This window comes from Brachionichthys hirsutus, chromosome 13 (genome assembly GCF_040956055.1).
Source record: "Brachionichthys hirsutus isolate HB-005 chromosome 13, CSIRO-AGI_Bhir_v1, whole genome shotgun sequence".
In the NCBI taxonomy this organism is placed as follows: Eukaryota; Metazoa; Chordata; class Actinopteri; order Lophiiformes; family Brachionichthyidae; genus Brachionichthys; species Brachionichthys hirsutus.
In genome coordinates, this window is record NC_090909.1 from 53,753 (window position 1) to 72,203 (window position 18,451).

General features: G+C 49.9%; 1 protein-coding gene across 1 annotated transcript; it reads right to left on the bottom strand.

The window, feature by feature from the left end:
* Nucleotides 1-8,357: 8,357 nt before the first annotated feature.
* On the bottom strand, nt 8,358-13,882 carry LOC137903340 (zinc fingers and homeoboxes protein 2-like). Its single transcript, XM_068747492.1, has 2 exons — nt 10,806-13,882; nt 8,358-8,376 (listed from the first exon to the last, which is right to left on the bottom strand). Exons 1-2 carry the CDS (start codon nt 13,880-13,882, stop codon nt 8,358-8,360), a joined length of 3,096 nt encoding a protein of 1,031 aa, XP_068603593.1.
* Between the last annotated feature and the right edge of the window lie 4,569 nt (nt 13,883-18,451).

The following is an 18,451-nucleotide window of genomic DNA, read 5'->3' on the forward strand; positions in this document are numbered from 1 at the left end:
GTCTCTGCTCTAAATCTTTCAGGTGACTCGTGTGGAGTTACACTAAAGCACTTTTGACATGGATGTTTGGATTTTAACCCCTTCCAGTCTGTTTTGAACACATCTGGGTGCTGAGGGGTCATGGATCTGACCTTTTGTTGGCTACTTGGTAGAAAAATTGACATTTTTGTCTGAAGTATGATGAACAGCTAAACGGATTATACGGTCAAATTCTGTCTTTCAGTGCTGAAAGTTGAGATTCTGAAAATTCACCCAAAATCGACTCCTGTCACGTTTCTGAAATGGAGAATAATAACTCGAGGGCTAAACATGCGTTCGTGATGTTTGAATGTGTGAGGTTCTGGGTGGAAACAGACCTTCATTTCCTGCCTGACTGAGCGCAAGCAAAGCATTCTGGGAATAGAAGGACAGCCTGCTGGCAATAGATCAAATAAAAGCACAAATGAAATGGTTCCTTTTTAAGGTGGATTTCTCTCTGATAACTTTAGATAGACAGAAGGAACCGAACCACCCAAGCCCACGTTTGTCGTGGAGCTTCCGGGTCGACCCAAAGCAGCGGGTTTGTGTCCTCCTCCAAAACACAGAAAAACAAAGGTGTGTGTGCTCGACTTCAGGAAACGACTTTACCTCAGTCACGTCAGCCACGCCCGCTAAGATCCTTGCGTTTACACTTCACTACCGAACGCGTGGAAAGAGGACGCTCACGTCCTTAAGATGAAGAAGGTGCTTTTTGTGATCCACCAAAGGAAGCCAATCACCTGAAAGAGTAAAAAGGGGATACGGGTGAACTGATTGATGACTTTCAGGGTCTCCACAAATATCCAACGGCATATTTTAGGAACAAGAAACCGCAGGCACTTGGCTCAGGTCTCATGGGAACGTCACTTTTGTTTGCATGTTCTACTCGGTGGAGCGAAAAGCAACAGAGAGAACAATCTGTGTACAGTATTTAATGATTCTTAACCTCTGACACGCTTTTAGTTAATTTATTTATTATATCTGGACTTCAGGATCTTTCTGTCTGCAAGAAAAAAATAAAGTGATAAGATATCTGATTCAGATTCTGCTTTTTATATAATTTTTATGCTTTTACACATTAAACGAACAATGCCAGAAAATAACTAATTACATTTACAGGTGCATAGTTTTATTTTGTTTGTTTACAAGTAAATTGATAAAACTGTTAAAAGTATTTTCTCTGCTTTTTCAATCGCTGCCCTGTAAATCCTGTTACCTGACGATGGAACGCTTGCATGTCCCCGTCCCCGTCCCTGTCCCTGTCCCTGTCCCCGTCCCCGTCCCTGTCCATGTCCCTGTCCATGTCCCCGTCCCTGTCCATGTCCATGTCCCTGTCCCTGTCCCCATCCCTGTCCATGTCCATGTCCATGTCCCTGTCCCTGTCCCTGTCCCCGTCCCCGTCCATGTCCATGTCCCCGTCCCTGTCCATGTCCCTGTCCCCAACGCTCTCATGTCCACATATGATGCACTACTTCATCAATGCTTATCCGCTCTGACAAGCATTTATTCTATAAAATATGAAATCATTTTTTCACACAAACAGCTGGAAAAAATAGCTGTTTTTTTTCTGTTGTCTAAATGTTACAATAATATAACATTTATATTTCCTTTTCGCACTGAATTGTGCTGTAGTTTAAGACAGATTTGACCTTTGACCTTATACCGACAGCAGCAGCATTCAGCTCTGATCACAGGCCGACCCATCAACTAATCACCTTCATTAATCCCAGTCATTCAGTAACAAACGAAGACAATTAATGTTTAGAGATGTAAAAATAAACCAAGAATGATTTAGTAAATCAATACCTATGTACAATATCAACTCTACATTAAGAAATCGTCACTAACTTAAAAATGTTTTTCAACATTTACTTGAGTACAGTACTATCTGAAGTATTTGTGTCCACTGGACTCCCCAAGCAGCTCGATTCTGGTAGTGAGCCGGGTCAGCAGAGACCCACGAGTTTCTGACCCTGATGTCGCTGCTCCTCAGGGACGTAGCAAAGAAGAGTTGCACTGCCAGCAGAGGGCAGCAGGCTCAGCGGTCTGAGGGGGGGGGGGGCAACCTGACAGCCGATAATATAGCACAGACTCAAAGCTAAAGCGAGCTGGCAGCTTCCTACTTGCAGAGCGGCGTCTAAGGGGTTAACGTGCATGACCTCGTCAAACAGGAAGCTCAAGCATCCGGATCGACCCTCAGGCATGAGCCGTCAGTTCATTGATCAATATTTCATTTCATGTATTTCAGCAAATATTCAACGAGGTAGATTTGATTTCCGTTTTTGTAGTGTTGCTGCTTTATTATCTTTTTCCTCTGTTGTGTTTGAAGCACGTTTGAATGTCGACCTTTGACCTTTGCTCTGTGACTCATCAATTTGAAAGATTGCGTTTCTTGCTTATTGCGCTTCTATTCGGCCGTCCAGTCAGAACGCCGTTCACTGTCATTGATGACCCGCCTGATTGATTCAAGGTATTCACCGGGTGGAAAACCACAGAAACCAGTCCAGCAGAAAAGCACCGTTTCAAGCTCCGCCCCATTAACCAACAACAGGCAGTGTTTAAATTTAAGGCGTGTTCTTTGATTCGTTAGAATAACCTGGGTTTTCCTGTCTTGTTTGTTCTTCCTCCAGTAGATGGCGTTCAAACAGCGTTTAGGTAATACACAGATCCGGGCGTTAGGCATTAGCTGGAAACCTGCTGTGTTGGTTTCTACGCGCGTGTTAGTGACTGAAACATCAAAGGCAAAAGGTCAAGATGTCTCCTTTTGTCTCCGGACGTTTGCTGGAGCCTCGTTCAGCCCCTCTTTGACTATGCTAGCACCTCCTGGTATTCAAACATCAAAGTGTCCCTGAAAACCAGGCTCCAAACCTCCCAAAACAAACTGATTGGGCTACTCCTCAATCTGGGGCCCATGACCCCCCATGACCCCCCATGACCCACCTTCTTCCTGGACATTTTGCTAGCCTAAAATGGCTCAGGGTAGAAGACAGGGTTAAACAACTCAAAATGGGATTGGCATTTAAAATAGTCAATGCAGCTCTGCCCTCAGTCCCCTCAATCCCTGCTACTGTGTGACTGTACTTGTACTGTAATACATGCTACTGTGTGACTGTACTTGTACTGTAATACATGCTACTGTGTGACTGTACCTGTGCTGTAGTACATGCTACTGTGTGACTGTACTTGTACTGTAATACACGCTACTGTTGACTGTACTTGTACTGTAGTACATGCTACTGTGTGCTGTACTTGTACTGTAATACATGCTACTGTGTGACTGTACTTGTACTGTAATACATGCTACTGTTTACTGTACTTGTACTGTAATACATGCTACTGTGTACTGTACTTGTACTGTACTACATGCTACTGTGTACTGTACTTGTACTGTACTACATGCTACTGTGTACTGTACTTGTACTGTAATACATGGTACTGTGTGACTGTACTTGTACTGTACTACATGCTACTGTGTACTGTACTTGTACTGTACTACATGCTACTGTGTACTGTACTTGTACTGTAATACATGGTACTGTGTGACTGTACTTGTACTGTACTACATGCTACTGTGTACTGTACTTGTACTGTACTACATGCTACTGTGTACTGTACTTGTACTCTAACATTCTCATAAATATATTCGTCGTCCCTCATTGGACTCTGGATCTCATCAATGTCGTCAATACTTCTGTTCACTCTGAACGGTGATCTTCACAACCTGAGCCACGCCCTCCTATCGAGTTTCATCACGTTTGTCAGATAGTTCATCGTAAGTCTTTAATTTAGCAAAGCTAAAAATACACGACAGAAACCTTCCTGACTCCGCCCCTCTAGGGTTAGGCTTGCTTTTTTGTGTAGAACGCAGCGAGCGAGTGAATGTCGCTTTGATCCTGGATGAAAGGCCGATCCGACCGGCCGCTATGCTAACAGGCTTCCATGCTAACAGAGCGGCGCTCCCGTCAGCTCCCTTCTTGCTGTCATGTTTATACCTTAATGTTTTAACCTATATTAACACGGCGCGGCGGCGTACAGGAAGCGGCCGTCATCAAAGCGGCCGTCATCAAAGCGCCCCTCGCCGTTTGAGTCTGTCACATCGAACTAGCCCAACACGCTTTCCTTTACGTCTCCGAGCGAGATGCAGACTCCCTGTGGAACGTGTGGGAGCTTGAAGAGCTGCGTCAGGAGGCAGATCTGCAGTACAGGTGGGTACAGGTGGGTACAGGTGGGTCCGCTCAACAAGTGCTGCTTCAGCTAATCCAGAACGCAGCAGCTCGGGTTCTGATCCAGAATGTAAGATTCATGGATGAAGCATTACTCCCCAGAAGCTCTAACAGCGCTGGAGGAAACTGATTGGTCTGATGCTTTAAACTCCGCCTCTGTCGAGGGGACCTGGTCTTCCTTTAAATCTGCATTTCTGTCTGTAATTGAGAAGATAGCACCCATAAGAGCTGTTCGGGTCAGAACCCGTACAGAACCTTGGATGAAGGGGGAAATATTGAATGCCATCAAGCTCAGAAACAAATGTTACTCTGAGTACAGAAAAACCAACAACGAGGAACTACTTGAAAAAAGCAGAAAACTACGCAATGAGGTTAACAAAATGATAAAAGATGCCAAAAAGAATTTCTTAAATGAGAACATTGAGGCAAACAAAAGCAACCCCCAAAAACTGTGGGAGGCCCTAAAACAATTAGGCTGCAGCAACAGACTCCAAACAAAAACCAGTAATATCTGCATTAACTCAAGTGGTTCGCTCCAGAGCGACAGGCTGGTGCTAGCTAATTGTTTTAACAGCTTTTTCACCACTATTGCCCCCTGTTGGTCAGCAAACTACCCCCACATTCAGGTCTGTACGGTTCTGACCACATCCAAACTCACTATGAGAAGCTAGGTGCTAAAAAGGACACTTTCTCTTTCACACCTGTAAATACCGTTGATGTGCTAAAACAACTAATTGCCCTTTGACCTAACAAGGCCACAGGCCTTGACAACATACCCACCCGGTTCCTCAGCGACGCAGCTGTCTCTATCGCCGTGGTAACCCATCTGATAAATGTATCCATCAATCAGTGCCACGTCCCACAGGAATTCAAGATGGCACGGGTTATCCCTCTGTATAAAAAAGGAAACAAATTAGAACCTGGCAACTACCGCCCTGTTTCCATCCTTTGTTTCATCTCAAAGGTCATGGAGAGAATAATCCAGGAGCAAATCAACCGCTACCTCGCCGAGCATAACCTGCTCTTTGAATTCCAATCGGGCTTCAGAACATCCCACTCCACTGACACCTGCCTCATATATCTGACCGATATATACCTGTACTGTAATACATGCTACCGTGTACTGTACCTGTACTGTACTACATGCTACTGTGTACTGTACCTGTACTGTAATACATGCTACCGTGTACTGTACCTGTACTGTAATACATGCTACCGTGTACTGTACCTGTACTGTACTACATGCTACTGTGTACTGTACTTGTACTGTAATACATGCTACCGTGTACTGTACCTGTACTGTACTACATGCTACTGTGTACTGTACTTGTACTGTAATACATGCTACCGTGTACTGTACCTGTACTGTACTACATGCTACTGTGTGACTGTACTTGTACTGTAATACATGCTACTGTGTACTGTACTTGTACTGTAATACATGCTACCGTGTACTGTACCTGTACTGTAATACATGCTACCGTGTACTGTACCTGTACTGTACTACATGCTACTGTGTACTGTACTTGTACTGTAATACATGCTACCGTGTACTGTACCTGTACTGTAATACATGATACTGTGTGACTGTACTTGTACTGTAATACATGCTACTGTGTGACTGTACTTGTACTCTAACATTCTAATAAATATATTCATCATCAGATTTGGGTCTGCTCCTTGCTCGCCCTGCAGTGTGAAGAAGAGAGCGAGACATTTACAGATCCGATACCTTCCCCCCCCTCCCCCCGCCTGGAACGTCCAGGATCTGTGAATGTGTGTGTGTGTGTGTGCGTGCGTGTGCACGTGCGCTCCCTCTCTGCCCTCATCCAGCTGTCTCGGCAGAGGAAGAACAAAACCTCCTCAATGTGGCACCAGAAACCCAAAAAACAACTTCCCTTCCCGCCCAACGTTCCAAAAAAAGAGTTTGGAAAGAGGAGGAGCCTAAACGGTCCGCTTCATATTAAAAGACAAAAAGGAACCAAAACATTCATTCTTGTCGGAATCTTGTATTTTTAAGAAAATCAAACCGTAGAAAAATTTGTTTCAATCCAAACGGCTTTCTCGGTGAACGCCACGGTAACGGAGCACACCTGGCTGAGGTAAACCAAACAAACAAAAGGTGAAAGAGTACAACACAACAAATATGCGAAGGTCGAGTGAGGTCAAAAGTCACCAGCCTGCGTTCTGGGGGGTGCCTGGTGGATCCGGGTCAAAGCCCCACCGGGCGGTCTCTGTCCTGGAGTCCGTGATGATGTCATCGTTCCAGAACAAGCCCACAATGCACGGCGGTCCAGGTGAGCCGTGATCCTCTGATACTTCCTGAATGGACTCCGGCCTTCCAGACCCGTGCAGATGATCCAGAAATCGTTGCAGGCCCTTCCAAACGAGCCCCAATACATCAATCAACAGGTGTCAGGTAAACAGGTTACTCTACTTATTCGTAATGTGTAACACTAAAAACAGACCTTACCTGGAATTCTACAGAATGGATTTAAATTGAGATAAGTGGTGACCACAGAAGAACATTTTATTTGAATGACCTCTGCCTCTCCCCGGTTTGTGACCCCTGGGTTCCCCGGTTTGTGACCCCTGGGTTCCCCGGTTTGTGACCCCTGGGTTCCCCGGTTTGTGGGGAGGAGCCAGGTATTTCTACATTTTTGTTCCGTGTCCCATGTGACGTGTTTGACTTCAAAAAGAGAGAGAGCAAAAGTGCAAAGACAGCCGAACGCCGACGATGGAGCGAGACCCTGAAGTTCACCCGACAGCTGAGGAGGCATCCGACAAGGAGTCTTTGAAACCGACGATGCGTTTAGTACAAGTCTGGAAGGATCGACCTGCAGACCTGCAGCTGAGGGAGGAAGTGACCTCGATGGAAGGGCGACCTTCACAGGGAGCAGCCATTAAAGCGCTCCTCAGAAAACCAGCGTTTGATCCTGATGTCTCGGCTAACTATCGGCCAATTTCAAACCTTCCATTCCTGTCAAAGCTTCTGGAGAAAGCAGTTTCCAGTCAGCTGTATTGATTATCTGAGGTTTCAGACTCATCATAGCACAGATAAAGTCACCTTTGACCTTTCATAGCGTCTGATAACGGACTTATTTTATTAGATCTCAGTGCAGCCTTTGACACAATAGATCATCAGATTCTGTTACAGAGGCTGATCAATCTGTTGGTGATTAACGGTTATAATAATAATAATAATAATAATATTAGAATAACAGCTTCACTTCAGCACAGTAAAAAAAGAAAGAAGGTCCAAAGGTCGTAAAAAAAGACATTCTGATTAGATGTGAAGCGAAGTCCCTCCTCCTCTTCCTCCTCCTCCTCCTCCTCCTCCTCCTCCTCCTCCTCCTCCTCTCAGCAGGGAAGTGGCCGGTGAGATGAAGAAGTGACTGAAGTACTGCAACCAGACCGGGATCCACTCTGGTTCGGTACAAAAACGGAGAGAGAACAACAAACACACACGCACACACACACGCACGCACACGCACACGCACACACACACACACACACACTGCTGGCACCTTTTTTCAAAGAACGAAAACATCCGGCAGAAACTGAGAGGGGATAAAGGAGGAGGAGCTTCAGGGCTCAGGCCGCTCCCAGCGGGGAACGTCCCAACCGAACCAGCACCGTCTCCATGGCAACACAGGTCACACACAAACATCTGGGGGGCGATGAGGGGGCATTTTAGAAACATCTTGTACATCATTAAGGGTCGGTGAAGGGAGGGGCTAGAGACATTTCTCCATTTGTCCTCCTCGGCTACACGGACGGACTCGTCCTCGCTTCGTCTCGTCCCGTCCCGTCCCGTCCCGTCCCGTCCCGTCCCGTCGGACACACAGACGGGACGGGACGGGACGGGACGGACTCGTCCTCGCTTCGTCCCGTCTCGTCCCGTCCCGTCCCGTCGGACACACAGACGGGACTTCTGAAGTCGCTCATCAAAGATAAAGTTTCCTGTTTAGGAGTGTGACCTGGGTTCTGGTTGAACTCTTCTTCTTCTGCTCCTTTTGCTTTCACCTCGTCTTCATCCCTCCTTTATATTTCCAGCAGCAGTGGCGACGCACCTGAAGTGGACAGTGGAGAGAGAGACATGAAGATGAAGAGCAATCAGATTCCCAGGATCACACTGAGGAGTGGGAGTGGTTAGTCAGGACAATGGACGGTCTCACACCTTTGCTTTCCTCCAACCGGGCGAGGACCAGATTCTAGCTTTGGGTTAGGGTTAGGGTTAGTTCTAACCCAACTCTGTTTAACAGCGAAATGTTCAGGTAGCCTCCAGAGAGCCTCCAGGTAGCCTCCAGAGAGCCTCCAGAGAGCCTCCAGAGAGCCTCCAGAGAGCCTCCAGAGAGCCTCCAGGTAGCCTCCAGAGAGCCTCCAGAGAGCCTCCAGAGAGCCTCCAGAGAGCCTCCAGAGAGCCTCCAGAGAGCCTCCAGGTAGCCTCCAGAGAGCCTCCAGAGAGCCTCCAGAGAGCCTCCAGGTAGCCTCCAGAGAGCCTCCAGGTAGCCTCCAGGTAGCCTCCAGAGAGCCTCCAGAGAGCCTCCAGGTAGCCTCCAGAGAGCCTCCAGAGAGCCTCCAGAGAGCCTCCAGGTAGCCTCCAGAGAGCCTCCAGGTAGCCTCCAGGTAGCCTCCAGGTAGCCTCCAGAGAGCCTCCAGAGAGCCTCCAGGTAGCCTCCAGGTAGCCTCCAGAGAGCCTCCAGGTAGCCTCCAGAGAGCCTCCAGAGAGCCTCCAGAGAGCCTCCAGAGAGCCTCCAGGTAGCCTCCAGGTAGCCTCCAGAGAGCCTCCAGAGAGCCTCCAGAGAGCCTCCAGGTAGCCTCCAGAGAGCCTCCAGAGAGCCTCCAGAGAGCCTCCAGAGAGCCTCCAGGTAGCCTCCAGGTAGCCTCCAGAGAGCCTCCAGAGAGCCTCCAGAGAGCCTCCAGAGAGCCTCCAGAGAGCCTCCAGAGAGCCTCCAGGTAGCCTCCAGAGAGCCTCCAGGTAGCCTCCAGGTAGCCTCCAGGTAGCCTCCAGGTAGCCTCCAGGTAGCCTCCAGGTAGCCTCCAGAGAGCCTCCAGAGAGCCTCCAGAGAGCCTCCAGAGAGCCTCCAGTGCTGCCCCCAGTGCTGTCTGGCGGTACTGCACCCTTTCATGTGGAGAAGCACACACCGTCCCTCCCAGCGTCCTGATGCTGGTGGAATTTAATTCGGGTTTCATTTCATTTAACGGGCTGCAGGGCGGCGCTCTACCGACTCCCTTTTAGTTTTAGTGTCTGTGTTACGACTGCTGATGGGTTATTATGGGATGCTGATTAAACGAAGCCCGAGCTGCAGTGAGGCGGGGCAACGGGCGGAGCCTCATGCACAAAGACTGGGCGGAGCCGCTGTGAGCTGCAGCAACATCAGTCTTTATGACTCCTCAGCATAATGTGGGCTCTTCATCAGCATCCTCTTCATCAGCATCCTCCTCATCAGCATCCTCCTCATCAGCATCCTCTTCATCAGCATCCTCCTCATCAGCATCCTCCTCATCAGCATCCTCCTCATCAGCATCCTCCTCATCAGCATCCTCTTCATCAGCATCCTCTTCATCAGCATCCTCTTCATCAGCATCCTCTTCATCAGCATCCTCTTCATCAGCAGCCCCTTAACGCCGCGTTAATCGTTACGACAGGTCGGAGCGTTGGATTCCACCAGCAGCCGTCCCACTGACCAATCAGACGCTTGCCTGGGAGCCGGAATGTGATTCATCATCATCATCATCATCATCATCATCGTTGCCTCGGTTACCATTAACGTCACCAACGCTTTATGTACGACGTTTAGAATTTACCAAGTTTAACTTCTGAAGTTGTTAACATTCATTTTGACTTTAAAATGTTTCCTGTCTTTTTCTGAAACAGAATTGTTGCTGCATATTGATTATTGATTGAAGATGGAAGTCATTTGAACAGATTCTATTTTGATGAGCAGAAGCTCGATGGGAACATTAAAACGTTCAATCTTCTGTCAGACCAGACAGCCGGGGGGAGGAGCAGCACGCCGTCGGAGGCGGAGCCTTTTATCTACAAAATGTCCCACACCGGGGGGGCGCTGCTATTTTAGGCTCCAATCAGCTCTTTTGTTCCAGCTACACACACACAGCTACACACAGCTACACACACACAGCTACACACACACAGCTACACACAGCTACACACACAGCTACACACACAGCTACACACACACAGCTACACACACAGCTACACACACACAGCTACACACACAGCTACACACACACAGCTACACACACACAGCTACACACACACACACAGCTACACACAGCTACACACACACAGCTACACACACACAGCTACACACACAGCTACACACACACAGCTACACACACAGCTACACACACACAGCTACACACACACAGCTACACACACACACACAGCTACACACAGCTACACACACACAGCTACACACAGCTACACACACACAGCTACACACACACAGCTACACACACACAGCTACACACAGCTACACACACAGCTACACACACACAGCTACACACACACAGCTACACACACACACACACACACACCTGCCCAGGCTGGTTGCCCCCAACTCCACTTCGAACACCGTCCTGCTGCTGGGCGGGGCTCCTTCCTGACGGGGCTCGATGGCGCTGGGCGGGGCTCCTTCCTGACGGGGCTCGATGGTGCTGGGCGGGGCTCCTTCCTGACGGGGCTCGATGCTGCTGGGCGGGGCTCCTTCCTGACGGGGCTCGATGGTGCTGGGCGGGGCTCCTTCCTGACGGGGCTCGATGGTGCTGGGCGGGGCTCCTTCCTGACGGGGCTCGATGGCGCTGGGCGGGGCTCCTTCCTGACGGGGCTCGATGGCTCTGGGCGGGGCTCCTTCCTGACGGGGCTCGATGGTGCTGGGCGGGGCTCCTTCCTGACGGGGCTCGATGGTGCTGGGCGGGGCTCCTTCCTGACGGGGCTCGATGGTGCTGGGCGGGGCTCCTTCCTGACGGGGCTCGATGGCGCTGGGCGGGGCTCCTTCCTGACGGGGCTCGATGGTGCTGGGCGGGGCTCCTTCCTGACGGGGCTCGATGGTGCTGGGCGGGGCTCCTTCCTGACGGGGCTCGATGGTGCTGGGCGGGGCTCCTTCCTGACGGGGCTCGATGGTGCTGGGCGGGGCTCCTTCCTGACGGGGCTCGATGGCGCTGGGCGGGGCTCCTTCCTGACGGGGCTCGATGGTGCTGGGCGGGGCTCCTTCCTGACGGGGCTCGATGGTGCTGGGCGGGGCTCCTTCCTGACGGGGCTCGATGGCGCTGGGCGGGGCTCCTTCCTGACGGGGCTCGATGGTGCTGGGCGGGGCTCCTTCCTGACGGGGCTCGATGGTGCTGGGCGGGGCTCCTTCCTGACGGGGCTCGATGGTGCTGGGCGGGGCTCCTTCTGGAGAGCCCCCTGGTGGCCTCTGTCCTCCATTCACCCCGCTGTTATGAGAACGTTCTGCCGGTTCCAGGCTGCTGCTGTGTAGCCGGCGGTCGTTGGACCGAGCCGGTCCCGTCCGTCCCTCAGGGCGAGGCCACCGTGTCAAATCGCCCTGGAGGGTCGCCATGGATGGGCAGTTTGAGCCGGTGGTGCTTGTTTGTGAGGGTGGAGGGGGGCCTTTGAGGGGCCCATCCCGCTGTAGCGTTCCCTTCTTGCTGCTGGCGGCGCCGGCGCCTGAACCCACCCTCTTGGTACCGACGGAGATAAGGCGGGCTTGCTCCAGGTCGTCTTGCAGCGCACGGCGCTCCACGAACCAGCCGTGGGTCTCCCGTTGAGACAGGCGGGCGGGGCCTGCCAGGTCGTCCACGTCCTCCCAGATGTTCAGCTGCTCCGCTGTCTTTCCCTTCATCCTCTCCAGCAGGGGGAGCCACTCGTCTTCCATGCCAGATACCCCATTAGCCTCTGCCATGGGGGTGCGTACCTTGTCTCCTGCGGGGGGGCTGCCTCCCAGCCCCAATCTTTGCTGCTCTCTTAGCTTCTTGTTCTCAAAGGGGAACCCTGAAATGTGGGTTGGGCTTCTTATCTGTGGGGAAATAAGGGGGGAGGAGTCAGCGGCCGGTGCAGCTCGGGCATCGGGATGTTTTTCTTTGGAAGGAATGGCTGAAGTAAGAGAAACGAGTACGTTTTTAAATGGTGGGGCCCCCGGCCTCGTTACGGACTCTGGAAAGACGACGGGAGGAAGCGAGACTAACATTCCTATTTTAGAAAGAACCGTCCCGTTGGACAAAGAAGACGCTGAGGATGATGATGATGATGAAGGCAGAGTAGCGGACGAGCGCTTTATCTCTGTGCCGACTCGAGAAACTGCTACAGGTCTCTTCACGTCCATGGGGACAGGAGGTGGAGCCGTTGGGAGGCGGTCTTTCTGGGGAGGAGGAGGTGGTGGGGGAGCCATGAGGACTCCATCTTTAGGGTCACCAGATTGGGGGGCCACTGCCATGATGGGCCGCTTGGAATCTGGACCAAACCCTGTTGTCAGGTGTGTCCGTTTAAGTGAAAGGCTCGATCCAATGGAGACTCCAGGGGGGGGATCGGCACTGGACGCTGTTGTCTGGACACGCCCTGGACGTCTGATGGGGGTGTGGACAAGGGTCTGCCGGGGGGGGTTGACAGATGACTGAGAGCTACGGCTTGTCATCACAACAGGGATGGAGCCATTAAACATCTTTTTCCTTGCTTCTTCCACCTCCTCCGGGGACCAGGTGATGCCTTGCTTCAGCCGCTGGGCGGTGAACCAGACTCTGATCTGTTCCCCGGGGTGCTTGGAGGCCGCCGTCAGCCACGCCAGCTCTGCGTGGGTTGGGTACGGAAATGTGTTAAAGGAGGTGATCAATGTCAAGTTGTCGTCTAAGGATGGGTTATATTTGGTGGCGTTTAAGGGAACCGCTATTTTTGGTAGAGAAGGGAAGTTGGGCGGGCGCCGCAGCATCGGGGTGGCGTGCTGGAGCCCGAGCACGGCAGCTTCAGGAAGGACTGCTGTGATTGGATCCTTCTGGATCAGACCGTTGAGCAGGCTTTTTGGTTTGTCCCCTTGAAAGGACGACGTTCTCACGGTGGTAGGCGGACGGGGGGGGGACACAGAGACACAAGGGTCCCTGCCTTCGATCGTCTGCTCTAAGACAGTCTGATTGTTGATTTGTGTTCTCTGGAACTTAACGTTTGTCTCACCTGGGTGCTTCCTGTCAAACGTCTTGGTGGTGAAGGTGCAGACAGCGCAGAGGTCCAATGGGTTGAGGACGACATTAGGACGGCTCGAGTCCACACGCGCTTTAAACTCACTCACGTTCTGCGTTGAAAATGGGCAGGACTTGCAATCGTGGCCTCTGGTGGGCTTTTTCTGGGCTTTTGGGTCCGAGTCGGCTCCTATCTCGTCTTTCTCTCCTGCTTCTACATCCTCAATGACGGGGGGTTGTTGGCTTTTACCCAACTGATCCTCGTGTTCTGGAAACACTTGCTGCTCTGGATGTTCTGGTTCCTCCTGTTCTTGACTCTTTTCTGTAGATAATCTTGGCTTTTCTTTTACATCGTTGTCTGCCAGTGTTTCCACGCCCCTTCCTTCCTCAGGGAGGTTGTTGAAAACTCTGACCAAGCAAGGGACGGAGGACTTCCTGCGACTGGACATGACGGCTGCCGGTGTTGCTGATTGGTTTCGGCCGAGGACGTCAGCGTGTCGGTCTTTGAAGGGAGCTTGAGTTGGTGCTGACAGTTCTGGGTTCTGGTCGGTGACTGTGCCTGGACTCTCCAGCGTGTGACAGGGCTGACGGTGCTGGACCCTGGACCGGTTGTGCAGTGTCACCTTCCGAACAGGTAACGGCAGGGCTCGAGCTGCGTAGAAAGAGGGAGAAAATCATTTCTGAGTATTATTTGTTCGGTTTTACGTGCTCACCTTTATACACAGAAATAACTTTTGTAGATTAAATATTAAAAAGAGATGGTGGCATCTTTCTGGCTCAAAAGGGTTTCAGAACAAAATGTTAGGAAGGAGTTAAACTAAAATGAGCGTTTATAAGGAGTCAGTGGCCATTTCATGTTCACCATCTCAGTTCACTGTGAGATTCTCCATCGCTAAACCGAAATCAATCAACCTTTGATGTAGCATCCAGCCGATTTAGAAAGGCCAGAACCGGTGGTTGAACGGTTTATTTTGACCTTCGTCCATTAACCAACGTAAGAGCTATGAAACACACAATCAAGTTAACCATCATTCAACCGTTAGCATTCATAACTCACACAGTGAAACACAATCCTTACCATAGAATACGATTTAACCATAAACATTTAAATATAATCACATTTACCTTGTTCCTCAATCAACCGATGCTAAAACATTAAATAATTTCCTTGTGCGAAATCCGTCTTTCCTGTTCTCTCTCGTTCCGTCTAGCGTCTTTCTACCGTTCTTAGCATCCGGTTACAAGGTTAACAAAATAAAAGCACAAACTTACGAAACAATTACTTATTTATCTAAACAATATTAACCTTACATAACTGTCGTTACATTTGCGATTACAAAGCCGTTGTTTGATGTATAGCATCAAGTGTGTGCTGGTATCTTTACGTTTCCCTTTGAACGATTTCTTTGGTCGGCTTCTGTTTTTCGTGCCTTAAGGGTGCGAGACTGATAAGATGACATTTGGCTGCCCGCCGGACCGACATCCTCTGAAGTCCATGTTTCTCACAGAGCTTCATCTGGTCCATCTTCATCAGACGCTGACCCTGGGGTTAGCCACATTAGCCAAGGAACAGTGAGCGTAGTGCTACACTTCATTAGCATTGGGTTAGGGTTAGCCACATTAGCCAAGGAACAGTGAGCGTAGTGCTACACTTCATTAGCATTGGGTTAGGGTTAGCCACATTAGCCAAGGAACAGTGAGCGTAGTGCTACACTTCATTAGCATTGGGTTAGGGTTAGCCACATTAGCCAAGGAACAGTGAGCGTAGTGCTACACTTCATTAGCATTGGGTTAGGGTTAGCCACATTAGCCAAGGAACAGTGAGCGTAGTGCTACACTTCATTAGCATTGGGTTAGGGTTAGCCACATTAGCCAAGGAACAGTGAGCGTAGTGCTACACTTCATTAGCATTGGGTTAGGGTTAGCCACATTAGCCAAGGAACAGTGAGCGTAGTGCTACACTTCATTAGCATTGGGTTAGGGTTAGCCACATTAGCCAAGGAACAGTGAGCGTAGTGTTACACTTCATTAGCATTGGGTTAGGGTTAGCCACATTAGCCAAGGAACAGTGAACGTAGTGCTACACTTCATTAGCATTGGGTTAGGGTTAGCCACATTAGCCAAGGAACAGTGAGCGTAGTGCTACACTTCATTAGCATTGGGTTAGGGTTAGCCACATTAGCCAAGGAACAGTGAGCGTAGTGTTACACTTCATTAGCATTGGGTTAGGGTTAGCCACATTAGCCAAGGAACAGTGAGCGTAGTGCTACACTTCATTAGCATTGGGTTAGGGTTAGCCACATTAGCTAACCCTGTGAAGTCCAGGTTTTGTGAACCCTGGTTCACAAAACTTCATCGAGGCCAAGGCCTCGAACCCCCCCGACAAACACCTGTCCCAGTGAAACCCGCCCGAAAAGCAAAGAAAGGAAGAATAATATCGGCCTTGGAAGAGCGACAGGTAGCAAAGACCCTCCAGATACCGGCGTGTCATTTAGAAAATTCTGACTTTGAAATGAACCCCCACCCCCCCCCCCCCTTCAATTTTGTGTATGTTCTGTGTTGGAGACGCCTCGCCATCCTTCCATCCCAAAAATGTAATGGATGCAGTGACTCATTAAAAACAGAGGGGGTGGAGGAGGGGCGGAGAAGGTGGGGGCAAAGGAATTAGCAAGGAGACAGAGAAAGCAGAGCTTCATTTCCATGGCGTTACCATGGCAACAGCAGCGCAGGAGAGGTGCCCTTCTGCCGTCGCAGCGCCTCGCCGCCGAATATTAACCAGGCCTGTATGCTCAGGTGCTAATTAGAGGAGAACAGGGGAGAGGTGGAGAGGGGAGGTCAGGAGGTGGTAAGGAATGAAAGGGAGAGGGGGAGGAGGAGGAGGAAGATGGCTTTAAGGTTGGGTTGTAGAGAAAGAAGATAAGGAAAGACAAATATGAGTGGAAGATGAGAAAAGTTCAGGACAAGGGGCAGCAGGAGGACGAAGGAGTCAAGGAGGGAGGAGCGATGAGGGAAAAGGGATAGAGGAGAGTGGACAGGTGAGAGAAAAGAGGGAGGAGGTAAAAAGGGTATGATGACAGGAGGAGGGGAAGGAGAAATAAGAGGAGACTGACATCAGTGAGACGTCCTCCTCACTGGAAGACATCTAGATGGAGGAGTTCTTGTCTCTTAATCCAGGGTTCTTGTCTCTAATCCAGGGTTCTTGTCTCTTAATCCAGGGTTCTTGTCTCTAATCCAGGGTTCTTGTCTCTTAATCCAGGGTTCTTGTCTCTTAATCCAGGGTTCTTGTATTTTATTCCAGGGTTCTTGTCTCTTAATCCAGGGTTCTTGTCTTTTTATCCAGGGTTCTTGTCTCTTAATCCAGGGTTCTTGTCTCTTAATCCAGGGTTCTTGTATTTTATTCCAGGGTTCTTGTTTCTTAATCCAGGGTTCTTGTCTTTTTATCCAGGGTTCTTGTCTCTAATCCAGGGTTCTTGTCTCTTAATCCAGGGTTCTTGTCTCTTAATCCAGGGTTCTTGTTTCTTAATCCAGGGTTCTTGTCTCTAATCCAGGGTTCTTGTCTCTAATCCAGGGTTCTTGTATTTTATTCCAGGGTTCTTGTTTCTTAATCCAGGGTTCTTGTCTTTTTATCCAGGGTTGTCTCTAATCCAGGGTTCTTGTTTCTTAATCCAGGGTTCTTGTTTCTTAATCCAGGGTTCTTGTCTCTAATCCAGGGTTCTTGTATTTTATTCCAGGGTTCTTGTTTCTTAATCCAGGGTTCTTGTCTCTAATCCAGGGTTCTTGTATTTTATTCCAGGGTTCTTGCTTCTTAATCCAGGGTTCTTGTTTCTTAATCCAGGGTTCTTGTCTCTAATCCAGGGTTCTTGTCTCTTAATCCAGGGTTCTTGTCTCTAATCCAGGGTTATTGTCTCTTAATCCAGGGTTCTTGTCTTTTTATCCAGGGTTCTTGTCTTTTTATCCAGGGTTCTTGTTTCTTAATCCAGGGTTCTTGTCTTTTTATCCAGGGTTCTTGTCTTTTTATCCAGGGTTCTTGTTTCTTAATCCAGGGTTCTTGTCTTTTTATCCAGGGTTCTTGTTTCTTAATCCAGGGTTCTTGTCTCTTAATCCAGGGTTCTTGTATTTTATTCCAGGGTTCTTGCTTCTTAATCCAGGGTTCTTATTTCTTAATCCAGGGTTCTTGTCTCTAATCCAGGGTTCTTGTCTCTTAATCCAGGGTTCTTGTCTCTAATCCAGGGTTCTTGTATTTTATTCCAGGGTTCTTGTTTCTTAATCCAGGGTTCTTGTCTCTTAATCCAGGGTTAGGGTTAGCTCTCCATTTACCGGTCGGTCTCCGTTCTCCTACCCTCACCTGCAGGTCGATCTCCGTTCCTACCCTCACCTGCAGGTCGGTCTCCGTTCCTACCCTCACCTAAGGTCACGAGCTTTGGGTAGTGACCGAAAGAACGAGATCGCGGGTCCAAGCGGCTGAAATGAGCTTCCTCCGTGGGGTGGCGGGGCTCTCCTTAGAGATGGTGTGAGAAGCTCAGTCATCCGGGAGGAGCTCGGAGTAGAGCCGCTGCTCCTCCGCGGGGGAGGAGCCAGATGAGGAGGCTCGGGCACCTATTCAGGATGCCTCCTGGACGCCTCCCTGGTGAGGTGTTCAGGGCACGTCCCACCGGGAGGAGACCACGGGGAAGACCCAGGACACGCCGGAGAGACTGTGTCTCTCGCATGGCCTGGGAACCATCTCTCTCCGACCTGCCATTCTCTCTCTCTCTCTCTCTCTCTCTCAACCCAGCCGGTCAGACAGATGGCCGTCCACCATGAGCCTAGGTTCTGTCCAAGGTTTCTGCCTGTTAAAGGGAAGTTTTTCCTTGCCTCCGTTGCTCTTGTGGGTCGAGTTGGGTTCCGTGTTTGGGTTCCGTGTTTGGGTTCCGTGTTTGGGTTCCGTGTTTGGGTGGCGTGCGCTCATCGTTCATTCTAGTTTCATGTATGTTATTTAATTGTTGCATTTTAGTTAAGTGAACCATAAAGCAACGTTT